General features: G+C 38.1%; 1 protein-coding gene across 4 annotated transcripts in view; it reads right to left on the bottom strand.

Annotated features, from left to right (window-relative positions):
• CCDC149 (coiled-coil domain containing 149) overlaps positions 1–14104 on the bottom strand; it is a 52409-nt gene that overhangs the window by 7643 nt on the left and 30662 nt on the right. For 3 of the 4 annotated variants that reach the window (XM_048303780.1, XM_048303779.1, XM_048303782.1), the window contains 4 exons: positions 12819–12963; positions 5958–6034; positions 4573–4605; positions 792–899 (listed from right to left, as the gene is read on the bottom strand). In XM_048303780.1, coding sequence (XP_048159737.1) covers positions 792–899; positions 4573–4605; positions 5958–6034; positions 12819–12963 — 363 coding nt within the window. The remainder of the gene's footprint in view (positions 1–791; positions 900–4572; positions 4606–5957; positions 6035–12818; positions 12964–14104) is intronic. The other variant, XM_048303781.1, reaches the window with a different exon arrangement.

Genomic DNA, 14104 nt, shown 5'->3' on the forward strand with positions numbered 1-14104 from the left:
TATTATCAGAAAATGACATGGACTATAAAGTCAAAATTAAGCCACAATCTATTTAGTTTCAGGACTAAAAAATAAATTGTTTATGATGCTTCATGGTTAGCTGAGAAAGATCTAGGCATATCATAATGTTATGCCCATTAAAACCTTATCCAAATGCCAATAAGCAAATATAATAATCCATCTCCCATCCATTATGAAAAACTAAGGAAAAAACCATCAAGGTTATCAGCAATTGTCAAATAAAGTTAAGCTTGACTTTGAAGAGATGTTAACACTTGCTATTGGAGAAGGATTTTTAACAAAACACATGTAAGACTATAAAAAACCAGTCAATTTCTCTGGGAAAATGAGTTGGGTATTTCAATTTATCTTGTGCAATCAGGAAGCCATTCATCTAGACATCACCTATAATGCAGGAAAGTGCTAAACCAGTTCCACAGACTGCTTCCTACTGTGCATTTTAACTGAAGGGAAAAGTGCAGGAATCCGTTAACTGTAACACAGATGGCATGAATAACTTCTCAGAGTATCAAGTTATCTGGCAGGAAAATTCTTTGAGGTGTAAGACCTGATCCCTAGCCCTGTGCAATCTATTCAATAGTAACTTTTCAGTTGTTTCTTTGCTATTTGTACCGGGACCATCTATCTGTTTTACTTGTGGATGATGTATTCAATCTCTGTGACCACTGAAACTTTGCCTTCTGCTATCCCAGTATGAAAATTTATTACATTTTATTTGGAAAGAAATGAGTGCTCAGCTCTCATCATGTTCTTACATTCCAGGTGCTCACCTTGTACTTCAGTTCTCTGTGGCTTATCAGTGAACGCTAACAACGGTGACCTGGACCGCTGTATCACAGGCAGGGTTGGGTCACTGAATGTTATCGTATCCTTCCCACCTGGAACAATCACAGTGTTAGAGCTGCTAGTTCACCAGTTACAACCATTGTGCACCAATGATATTCAAACATACCCTACAAATTTTTAACAATGTTATTGAAAAGTACAGAACAGGAAAAGCATCACAAATGATCCTTTCACAGCACAGAAAAAAATACTCTGTACTGGAGCCAGAATATGCAAGGCAAAGGCAGAAAAGGTGTATGTTTTTATCTGCAGTACTGAGTAAAGGCCAGATTTTGAAAGACCAGGTGCTGTATGCAGCAAATTGTATTAGCAATTAGTGTACAATTAAAAATATTAACAATCAGATCATACCAAAGTAATGGATCACTTACATACTATTACCAGCAAGTGTTCAGCAGTAACTCTTTACTCTCTATTATTCTGTCTCATGTGATACAAGCAGGTTCATCATTATGTAGCTTTACACTTCAGACTTACATATTATCCTGCAATGCTTCCTTAAAAAAAACCTAAAAACTTAGCATAACTAAGAGCTGAGGGAGCAAACAAGTACACATTGCTGGGGAACAGGAGAGATTTTAATCTGAAAATTCCAAAAACATTTCTGAACACTTTCATTTTAAACCAAATGGAAAAAGGCAATTTTCCAACTCTTTTGCAGACAAAATAGTACAAGAAACCCTTCATCTGAGGACTCTGCTGTAGATGCTTAGTCTTTACATATTTAAGCAATGCAGAAAGCAACACCTGCAGATCCTTTAGGAAGTCCTCCACTATTCAGGATGCTCATGTTTTTAGCGACTGACACTACCTTAAACCTAGAGTGGAAACGGCAGGAAATGTGCAAGATCAGCTAAGCATGGTGTTTGTGTGGCCTCCAGAACAAGTGCCAACTGATAAGTAATGGCTGGGGAGGCAGCAAGATACTGCTCTATTTATCTCCATGAGAACCGACATTTATGTAACAACTGCTTCGCCCCTCTAAATCTGTTTGTATGTTTCACCTTAAGGCAACATCCTAAATCCAATCACCCATCCAAGACAAAGACTTTCAAGAGAGCACCAGGTCAGAAGATACCCGAAATAAATCTGACTCTGAGAAAGTTCTGGTGCAAACTAAGGAATAATGAAAGTCAAGCTGTTCCCATGGAGTCTAACTGGACTACTCCAATCCCTAACTCCTTTTAAAGGCACTGGCTGCAAATACCTTGATCCTGAAGGTAGTAATGATGTGTTTATACCCTTGCCATGTTGGGCAATACACTGCAGCAATATGAATGCAATTAATGCTTTTGAAGCATGGATCTTGTCAAACTTTGATCCCCCTGTCAAGTAAGCATCAGAATTCTGCCTTTGCCAGACCGGTAACAAAAACCAGTATTAACTAACAGCAGAGGATAACCCTACCACTATAAGACAAAACTAATTAAAAACATAAAAAAAGGCAAAACAACCAGTATTTCAAAATAAAAAAATCCAACCAGTATTTCAAAATGCAAAAGCTCCTAGATGAATGTACTTTCCTGTAACAGTGAAGGAATTTTGTGTTGGAAGAACTAAATCATACAGGGAACTCGTGGTATGAAAACACCCAACAGATGTTGTGAAAACACCCAACACACAGTCAGAAGCAGCCACATATCCAAAAAGATACAAAAGAATCCAACAGAGGAAGTAAAAAGATGATGAATAAAAAAATTGGGCAGAGGTTTTAATATGAAAGTAGAAAGCAGAGGCTTTTTTATTTATTTAATAAAAAAAGTAAAGCCTGAGCTGAAGTCCCTGAAGATTGCAAGACAAGCTTCAAAATAGATACTTCTTGACTTCCAGCCAGCATTTACACGGTAAACACATTTACTTTCACATTTTTCTCTGAAAACCAGCCTGGTTACAGAAAATAAAGCTAAGCTCAGTATCCACACATCTTAACAATAGATGTGGCCCAAAGAGTCTGATGCATATTTATTTATTACCAGTGATTCACATCCATTCATGAAGGAGGCACATAGGGGTACTGCTGCACTACATTATGTGAATCGTGATCTGAAGCTGGATTACACACAATGAACTTCAACTAGCTGCTGTGTAAGCTCAATTTCATAACTTACATAGCTTCATGTTCCTCTAATGAATTTTTCAAGGACTATAGTGAAAAGTATACAGATCTCAAAAAACATATAAATTTTCAGTAGTAAATTTTTCATTTTCTTCTCCAGGGTTGGGTATTCTCTTATAACCTCTGCTGCACCCTATGCCACTGTAACTGGCTACAGCCACAGCAGCTGCAGAGCCCATTAATTCTGCCTTGCCTCTGCTCCATGCTGATTACTTCAGGGCAAGAGGCAGCACCGAAACTCTCTTATCATCCCACACAGAAAAAGGCTGAGTCATGGTTGGCTCTTTCTTGGACTTTTTCAGTGGAAATCTGGAATTTTCAGGAAATGATAGATTTAAAAATAATACAGAATTACTTATCTGAATGTCTAGTGACATAAAATTGCAAAAAGAATAAGATGGTGTTTATTATGTACTATGATTGAATACATTTAACTTGTGTGCATATTTCAACCACAATGTAGCCAAAACAAAGCAAAGAATTAAATACTTTTGTGAACATCACATTCCCTGCTTCCTTCTCAAGGGAAGTAGGATCATAAAAAGAAATTCAAAAGTCAAATCTATGCCCAAACTTGCTTTCTTTTCAGCAATGAAAACGAATCTCTCAAGAGATTCATTTAACTAAAGCCCATTTCCTAAGCAGGGCAATATAAAATCTGGTAGGCAGAACTTCCACAGAAAATGAATTATGTTACTGATTTCACCTTTTCAAAATCTAAATACGCACTTCCTCTTGATTAGTTCATTCCTGGCTTTCTCAAAAAGCAGATGACAAATATGTCACCTAGCAAAAAAACACAGGCATTCAAGATCTTTCTTCAATAGGATCAAGTATATTAACAGCATTTGGAAGATATTATTATCATGGTGACAGTGGATGTTATAAATGTTATATAAACAATGATGACTAAGTAGGAACATTAACTTCAGATTAAAACCCTGCAATTTATAATGTGCATTTCCTTCACTGCTAGAATGAACATCAGCTTTTATCTGCATTTTTTTTTCCAATGACAAAAAATTCCACTCACAACCAAATAATATCTTTTCACTCTGGATTTAAGACTGACTAGATGAGATACTCTCCGTGTACTGCTCCTCACCCAAGCCAACATTCAGCTGCAGAATCCACTGTGGTATTCCCACACTGTTTGTTCCACACTGCTGTTTTATGGAGCGGAAGCTTTACACGCTTTGAAAAGAAAACTGGTGACCCACCAGGTGTTGCAATGCTCTTTTTGACCACCTCAGGATTAGAGTGCCCTTGGAAACAAAGTGCACTCTTGATTTAAAAGGCAAGGAAAAAAATCAACAAAACCTCAGGGCTCAACAGGACTCACAATCCAGTGTAAAATTCCTTTAGGAATATTAAAGATCATCCTCTCTTACTATTTCCCTTAATGCAAATGAACTTTCATGTAGAGCAGCCTCTATTTCTCCTGTGATCATCTAACTCATTCGACTGAACATCTTATTCTGCTGGATATAAAAATGTTCAGATGACATTTCCATTTATTTACATGCAATGATAATATTTAACATACTGCTAAGATCAGTTACTAAAAATATACATTAAGCAGAACCTACTCCCAAATCCCACTGAGACATTGTAGCTCAGGCCTTCAGGCAGCAAAAGAAAGGAAGGAAAGAGACAGTTGTTATTGTATAAACATTAATTCGATGTTTTACCTACACAGGTCAATACGGTGCAAGAAGTTCCCATTTCCATTTTTTAAAATACATTTTGCAAACATGAGAAATGCTGCATTTTAATGGAACACTAGTTTTGAAAAACAAAACAAAACAAACAAACCCCTAAAGTACCTTGAACTGGTGAGTTTGAGAGACAATGTTTGTAGTAATGTACTAAACTGGATTAGCAAGGTCTTAGACAAACATTTCACCTTCATCTCTTGGAGACCATGGGCAGCGACAAATGCACTAACTACACTACACATTAGGTGACTAACTGTGGAATAATCCATGGAAACAGATTTGGACCTCTGGTTCTGGAAAGAGTCAAGCAGGACTGACAGTGCCCAAACAGGCAAGCTGAAGTGGAAACACACCACATCAGCCCAAACAGCTGAACAGCATAGCTTTGTTACAAGGGCTCTTCAGCCCTGTCAAATGTTTTCTTCTACATGTAAAGGTTAGGTGGAAAAAACAGAGCCGAAAAAGTAGAAGCCTAAACCACTCTCTCCCACTCTTACTAGCACTCATAGGAACCTGTAAACAACAAAGCCTAATGATGCAAACACCACCAACAAAGTAGCATAATTTACAGTGGTTACAGAAGACACTATTAGGTGCAATGGGAAGAAAAAAAGCAAAAAATTAATGTAAATTAAATATTGCACATTTTCCTAACGACAACGTCTATTAGGAAGCAGATTAATCTCCCATTACTTGAGTAATTCAAGACCAAGTACAATACTTAAGACACTACAGGGAACAAGCCTGTTCTGGACAGATGGACTAAAAAATTTAGGACCCTTTAAATTTCCAGTTTCTAGGAGTTTATGATTCTACCGAAAAGCATTTTAAAAACACTAAAAAAAAAAAAAAAAAAAGGAAGTTACAAGAAGTACAAAATTAGTAAATAAAATTGGTTGAAAAACATAATGGCCAATAACCTGTGCATAATTTTATGCAATGTTTAAATAAAATAGTTCACTTTTTTTTTTGCCTGCTGTCTGTGGAAATAATTTGATTACTTCAATATTTAAACATTTCTTTTTCAGCACTTCTCATGTTATTTTCAACATATATTTGACTTAAGAGTTTACAAAGTCTAGTGATTTTTGCTTTTCACTTAACATTTATTAGATCTTTCTAATTTTGCAAATGTGCTGAATAGAACATTCACAAAATAATTGTCATTAAAAAAAATTACAGCCAAATTTCTCTTAAATGCAAACATACCCTTGGAAACAAAATAATGCAAGCTATTCTCTTGAATTTTTACTAACCTGGAAGACTCCATAAGCCAGCGATTTCCAAAGTTCTTAATTTCTTTTCCAGTTCGGCCACTCGATTACCTAGAATTCTTTGGAAAAAGAATAGTTGTTATACCAAGGTAACCAAAGCCCAATTGCTTATATGACTGCAGTTGAATTTTTAAATTGTTACTTAACTAGTGCAGTAAAGCTGTGTACAGTCATCTCTTTTCACTAACAACAATGGACAACCTCCCCCAGAGTTAAAAGAAAATTAAATATATTTGCCTAATCTATCCCATGCTTTTAAAAAAGCAAAAGGCCTAAGATGTACTGGACATTCAACCTTTGCAGTAAAGACGAAGAAAAGCAACTCACAATATTTCTATCTTCTTGCCTGCAAATACCACTTTACTTTCTTCATAGCTAAAACCAGAAAGTAAAAGCTACAAAGACAAAATATGGAAAACTCAAGACAGCATCTAGATTGATTTTGAAGTTCCAAGACACAATTTTTGCTAGTCCTTTATTCAGGGAGTTTTCTCTATCACTAAAATTGCTTAAAATGGCAAAGAGTATTTTTTCTACTACACCTTTTCTTTTTAAGCATTGAACTGCTTTCTACTTAACTAAAAAGCTTCAAGGTCTTTAGTGCCTTTATCACCCACTCTTAGTTTTCACTGCATTTCTTCGGTCATCTCTTCTTTTGTATCTGATTTCATACACAAATACTATTTGCAGTTAGCTCTCCTGCAGGATTTAACTTTTGGTCTTAATTCTCTCCCCGGATCAAATGAGAGATTTCTATCTTGCAAAGAAAGCTCTTTTCTCCAATGAATTTTTGTAAGTGTTTCACAGGCACAGCAAGTCTGCTAGAGTCAAAAGTCTTTAAATAAATCCCAAACAATACTCAGTAGAGTGAGAAACCTAGACAAGGCAGCAATTCTAAACATGACAGCAGAGATTATAGACAGCAAGTTTTACTCATCAAATTACAGCAACAGGATAAGTCAGTTAAATTTGAACTGAATGCTGAGAAGCAGCATATTCCACCCCAGCAGGGCAATAGGATCTTCCCATGCACACCAGAGCTGTGTAATACTGCACTGCGAGCTCTCCAGCAAGGGCTTTATGTGCAGACATTTGAGCACACTGGGAATGTCATTACTGACAAGATGGCAGATTCTGGGAAGGACGTGAAGAATAGCATACCCAGCAAATATCAAAGGGGCTAGAAAAATTGATTAACAAGGACTAAGTATTTTTGAAATCTCTACTGTGAGGGCTTTGCTATGACACAATAAAAGCCTGTAAGTATTTTAAAGATTACAAAAATATCAAGATGAGAGACAGAATGTAAAACAGAAAGAGAAAGCTTATAATAAATATCAAAGAAGGCACTGAGAGCTACAGGGGTGTGTGTCAACTAAAAAGAACAGTCCATCACATTCAAAAGCAGAGGAGAAAAGACATTCTAAAGCAGTTATGTTTATTTCCCCATTGAAACTCAGTAACCCAGTAGGTTAAAAAGGTTAAGATGGATCTACTACTGTCTTCTCCAATTAAAAGCAAAATTATTCAAGTCTAGATTTCACTTTCAGAATGTTTCCATCTGGTATGAGAAGCTCAGCCTTAATAGCTCTATTTTCATAACCCTGACATCCAGCAATTGCACTCTGCAGTACAACACAACAGCCGACAGCAAAAGGCACAGAGCAGCTTTCAGGAAACTCCGCCTTGCACACTGGGAGCCTATTCCCACCTTCCTGCCTAGGGCCTCACCAAGGGTCAGCTAAAGAACATGGAATTCCCCAGGCTTAGAGGGGCAGGGAAAAGAGAGACATGATGTAAGACTTCTTCCACATCATGTTAATTCTGGCAGGGAACTGACAAAACAATATTGATTTGGCTAATGTCACCACAAAGGAGTCAGAAGTTTAGCACTTCCAATCCTTATTTTTCTCGTAAGTAGCTCACCAGTAGCTCCAGGGCAGAAAACAGGGGAAGGATGCTGCCCTCCCTGCCAGCTAGCCATACCACAGAAGAAAACTCAACCCTTTGTATCAAGTTATTGCTACTGCTCCTTTTATTCAAGTAATAAAGCAAAGTCACTTTTCTCTTGCTTCTCTTAAATTTTATAATTTATTTATCAGCTGTCTCACACTATTTCTAAAGGTTTTGGAGGGAATATATCCAGATAATACCTACTGAATCCTCAGAAGAGGCACTGAGTTATTTTTTAACCTTTGTTGCAGGTTCTCATATAGAGGGATCATTTTGCATCTCGGAACAATGGTTGGCAATAGCAGAGGGCAATATTTAACCCCACTCCTTTAATTCAGGAAGAGAGCAAAATATATTCAGTGCTGAGTATGAGTCTAGTTTGCTTAAAATAACCCATTATTTCAAGACAGGTATGGGAGAAATAAACCCTAAATAAAGCTGCAACTTCTGTTAGAAATAATTTTTGCAAGGTTAAATGCACAAGCTATTCTGAACACAACGTGGTTTATCACATTTCTTGCTTTCCCTTGAGACCTCCAGATAATTTGCCACCTCCACACGTTGTGGGAAGACTGAGCTGTGGTGGCCTGGGTAGGCCTACCCGGGTAGGTATTTTTAAAGGGGCTGCACATGTTGGTAGCATCCAGCTCCCTAATCTCTTTTTTTTATCTCTAGACACAGTGGACCAGATCGTTCAACTAAAATAGAAGGATCATGTCACAGACATAGGTGCTGATAGTTATTTCCATTGTTCTCTGGTCCTGTCTAATGCAACAAGGGAGCTAGTATAAACCTCCATCCAGGATAAGGTTTTACAGAAATCTGTTGTTCATGTAACAGCAGCAATGCTCCCACCTGACTTCAGAAGCTTCTTTCTGGCTCTCTCGTGCTTTTCAACATACATGGCCATAATCTGAAGGGAGCTGTGGTGATTTACAGCACCTGAGCTCCCTTTGCCTTACTTTAATTTAGATATTGCTACAGAAGACATACACCCTCATACAGATACCATCACCTAAATGCCTGTAAATAGGTCTGTCACAGTCCCATATCTAGCTCTACATGTCACATGGAAATATGTGCTCAAGTTACAGACTGACACAATCATTTTTGTAATTTTGAACATGACTGAACTTGCCCAAGTTAGAAATGTTAAAATTAGTGCAACATGTCTAACCACCAGAGCAGCTTTTACGCTGATCCAACTTGCACAGGTGCTGGCAATTGCAGGAACAAATTGCACTAAAAAGAACACCTAATAAATGGTTTATTGGTGGTAGAATAAAAAAGGGGGGTTTATCCATTTGCTAAGAGAGTTAGGACCATTTGGTTTTGCATTTATGTAACTGTTTAATCTTGCAACACATTACAGCATACAGAATTAATTTGCAACTGCCTTTTCAAATTAAGCTAACAGGCTTGTAAGGAAAACCACAGGACATTACTTGAAGTTAGCATTACTAGCTACCAACCACCTTGGAAAATGATCTGTTTTCTTCCCTAACCGATTCTTTTTTTCTGAAAACTAGGGCTAAAAAAATAAAGGCTGGATTTACCCTACTTGTTCCTGGGCACATACTCCCACAGTTCCTTTTATCATGCCCATCTTTAGAAGAGTAGCAATAATAGTAGTGTGTCTTTTCCAAGAACAAGTGGCAATGGATGTTTTTAACAAGTGTAACAACTGAAAGTCAACTTCAACAGAATATCCAAATTCTAATCTACATCAAAAAAATCCATTGTCTTGTCATTGCTTCAGTTATTCAGAAAGCAAATCCACCATTCTGCTACTGTAAACTTATACAGTCAACTCTCAATCTGCAAGCAACCAAAGAGGTCTAGACCTTAGAGTAGGTTAACTGTATGGAGGAAAGTAAATTCATATGGTCTGAAAAATCTCATTTACTGATAGTGAGAGAATCACTACTAGGTCATTCACCTATCAAATATCAAATGCAGAATTTCCTCCATGAAATGAAACAATCACCCCAAAATCTCATCTTTTTTACCCAATAAATCTCGCTTTCTTCAAACAACAATCTGAAATGTGTCCTCCAAACATGCTCTTTGCACAGGGAAAGACTTCTACCTTGTGATTTATGTAAAACATTTTGTCACTACAATTTTCTCTAGCCTCACATCCTTCTCAACTTCCTATTTTGAATGGAGAAATGTCTTCAACAAAAGAATGCATCATCTACTAGTAGCAGTTTATGAACCAGTCCGTTTAACTTGTGCGCTGACCATACTCTCACATTTAACCATCTCCAACAGGTGGGCAGTTTCTTCCCCATTTTCACAAGTCAGCAGACCTTTTACATGGCAAATAAGTGCCCCTATTTATTTGCATCTCAAATAAAGGATGTTTTCCCTTGATGTCCTACCTGCATTTCCCTTTTTCACTTTAAATTTTTATGTCTTAGTGTTCCACTTGTAGTGGTTCCCATTCCTCCTAGCTCCTTAACAGCTTCTTTAATTCACCTAAAGCCAAAAGTGAGAAAAAGAATGAGAATACTACATAGGAATGTTTTTGAGGCTCTTCACTCAACTTGATCAGGATTTATCTTTCTTTTCTTTTCCCCCTGAACCATCCTGAACTGTACACACCTCAGCGCCAACCTAACACAGTACTTGAGCTCGAGGCACAAGCTCTGGCGCGCCCCAGGTCAGAGCGAGTCCAGCTGTGTTACTTCTGTGCGTCGCAGAAGCGACTCCGGCATCAGGAAGGGAGCTGCTGGCTGAGCTCGCTAGCTGGCTTCATTGCAGAGGGAACACGGCAGGAGCCGATGGGATCGGCTCACGTTAGCTCGGAGACAAAGGAATAGAGTAGAAGTTTCGCAACCCAAACAAGCTCGGGAAGGGATGGAATGCGATGGGATGCTTCCCCGAGGCTTGTCCTCAGTTTTATAGGGAATTTGAAAACCGCGGTGAAAGGGGAAAACAACCAATGAGTTACAAGCCAGGGGGAGGATACAATTTAGCAAGAACCACGGGGGGAAACCGAGAAGTGGTACAACAAAGAACCAGTGAACAACCGAGTAACCCAGAATTTTCCCGAACAGGGGGAGGCGGCTTGTACCCGCCCAGGGGGTGCAGCTCAGGCTTCTGAGCCGCCCCTCGACCCACCCTCTGAGTCTGCCTCTTCGATCCAGGGGATGGGCTGGGATTGATTGGCATCACGCTGACCCAGCCCCACAGTGGGCTGGGTCACAGCAACACACCTCTACAGTTCTGAGAACACTCCTGACCTTGGACTGGTATGGACTGTCATTTCCCTCTAAAACCTGATCTTCTGTTGGCCAAAGAATAGTAGTTTTTGCATATATTTAATCTCTACTCTGATGGCTGTATGTGACCAGTTGGGCATGCAGATGCCATCAGATAAGAATCTGCTAACGTGTGGGTTATCTCAAGACAACCATACTCTGTAGTTGAAAGCAAAAAGTGTAGTATCAGAAAATGAAGCAATCATTGCAATGATATTTGAGAGCTGCAAGAGACTGCATATCACCAAAGAGAAATACAAAATTAAGAAAGAAATTTGCAAAAAAAGAAAGATTATGCAAAATAAAACACTGGGTAGTGATACAGCATCAGGATGTAAACGGCAAAGATTGGTTACACCTGGAACAACAAGTTTTTCTCTGGATGTTTTCCTTCTGAGGTTACATTAGCAGTAAGAAGGAAGTAAGCAGGTGTTAGCCCTTCCTTACCACTGCTCTGTGCAGCAACTCCTCTTGCACCATAGGACAAGAACTGACTGAGCTGCCATCAGGTTAGATCTGGGCTACATTTTCACCACTTTATTCTCCCTTTAGCTGATTAGGCATTCGTTGTCTCAAGAGTATTAAGAGTGGCTATAAACTGCTCCTCCGCGTCTGTTGCTACATCACTAAGAATTATGCAATGGTGTCTGCCCAGTATCTCAGTTATCAATTTTCAAAATGAATCATCCATTCTAGTGTAATATGGTTTACTTCAGTACTACACCTTTTCAGGAAAGATGTCTGGCTGTTGCTGGCATCTGGTCCTGATGTGTTTTTGAGAAGCCTGAATAACCTCTGATTACCAGTAGTGACTCAGTGTTAAAAAACCCAAAAAACAAAAAACCCACCAACAAAAAAAGAAAGGGGGTGAAACAGAGCACAAAATCAAGGAACACTTCCTAGCTCTGATTTTTATATACTGTATAAGGACAATAATATCAGAATGTCAGAAAATGTGTCAAAAATTTTTATATTCTGCCATGATAGGAACTGTACAAGCCACAAAGAATTCTACTGATAAGCAGAACAGCTAAGAGTAAACAAATTCGCCTTTAAAGTTCGGTTCAGATTTTATAAAAAAAACTATACAGTAGCAATCCAACTGTGTTTATCTCCTTCAACTTTTACCAAAGTAACTACAAAAACAACAGGTATCACCTGTATGACACAGGCCACTGAGTGTGTGTCAAATGTTACATTAACCCTTTCAGACTCTTTCCTAGGAGCAACACTAACCCCACGAGTGTTCATTAGAATATTCCTACACTGACACCCAATTCTTTCCAGTTCAAGGGTGTCCTTCCTCCCAGCAGCTTTTCTTTAGCTGTCCCTACAGATTTCCTGCTAGAAGTCACTCTGTGTTACTGGAGTTTGTCTTAAACCTGAGCAGCAAACCAATCCTTGCCTAGCAGAGGCAGACAGGTCTCTGTCAACCCCAGAATTTAAGATAAAAGTGTTATTTTTCTCAGATCACACATATCTGGTCTTAAAAGCTAAAGAATCCACCACTTAACCATGACAATGAATTTTCTGTGAAAATGAATCTTCCTTTCCATTTCCCTTAAATTTTCTCCAACTAGCTTTTCCATAGCTTGATATTTTACTTACAAGTCATGCCACCTACTTGTTGGTTTGCCTTTGGTGTTGTATGACCATGTTTTTTTCATGGATGGTTTCCAGTAATGCAGTGGCCAGTGATTTGAGATCTGAAATGGACTGTGGTGTGGCTGGTAGGCTACATCCATGATCCTCCGACAACAACTCTTGGACTATAATGTTAAAAACACAAATGAGTTCTGGCTTCTCATGCACAGAGATGCAACACAAACACTTAGCATTAAGGAAATATTCCAGTTACTTAAATGAATACATATATTTTTTCTTCAATTAACAAACAAATCCAAAAGACCAGAACTGTAATCTCTAGCTGGCATAAAGATGGAGGCTTTCCAAGCTGATTGTTATTCCACAGTAATAGCCAGAACAAGTCTAGGCAGATGCATCTTATATTAACTTGATTCTTCTTTTGGAAAATTCTTTGTGCTCAGAAGGATACAAAATCATTCTTCTACAGGCCTAAAATTTGGTAAAAACTGGTCATTAAAACCAAAGCCTCCAAGGAATATTTTATATTGATTTTTAGAACCATTATATCCTTCAGGTTATTTAAGACTGATGTGAAAATAGAGTCACCCGCGAACTCTTCCTCTGCAACTTAAGAGTCTGTACCTTTCAGCCAAATTAGGAAGTTCACTAGTATCATTAAAATTTGTAACTAGAACCTGGCTCTGCTTCTTTAAATATATATAGATAGATATGTACATGTATGCAAGTACATGGAGAAGAGGGTAAAAGAGAAATCAAAACCAGAAAAATTAATTTCAACTTACCATGACACTTACTACTGATCTCATGTGCATGTATGAATATACCTACATTTAAACAGTAGGGTGGCAAGGTATACTGCTTGCTTCAAAGAATTTTATCATTCCCTTTCTTTCCTAATCTTGATATTTTCTTTGAAATGGGGAAAAGAGATTATTCCATTTTGCTACCCATGAAGAAACATGGGACACAAAGATTTCTTGTAAAACATCTGAATGTAAAAGCTTCCAAGAACAGTAGCAGAAAACCTAGTGCCCCTCCTCCACCACCCAGTCTATTTTTCATTGGAATGTGAATTGTGACTGCCATTGTTAGCAGAGCAAAGAGATGAATAAAGAAGTGATTTGTCAGGGTCTAGAGAGCAAGGAAATATTTGATAAAACTAATGGGGGAGAGAATGAATGGCAAAGGAATTAACAAAAGAAGAAGCAGTAATCCAGAGGCAACTTTTATATTGTCAAGTCAACTGAGAAGAGGACAGAATTAGTATATAATAATGAACAGGGAAAGAGAAGAGAGCTTTTG

The sequence above is a fragment of the Corvus hawaiiensis genome, chromosome 5 (assembly GCF_020740725.1).
Source record: "Corvus hawaiiensis isolate bCorHaw1 chromosome 5, bCorHaw1.pri.cur, whole genome shotgun sequence".
In the NCBI taxonomy this organism is placed as follows: Eukaryota; Metazoa; Chordata; class Aves; order Passeriformes; family Corvidae; genus Corvus; species Corvus hawaiiensis.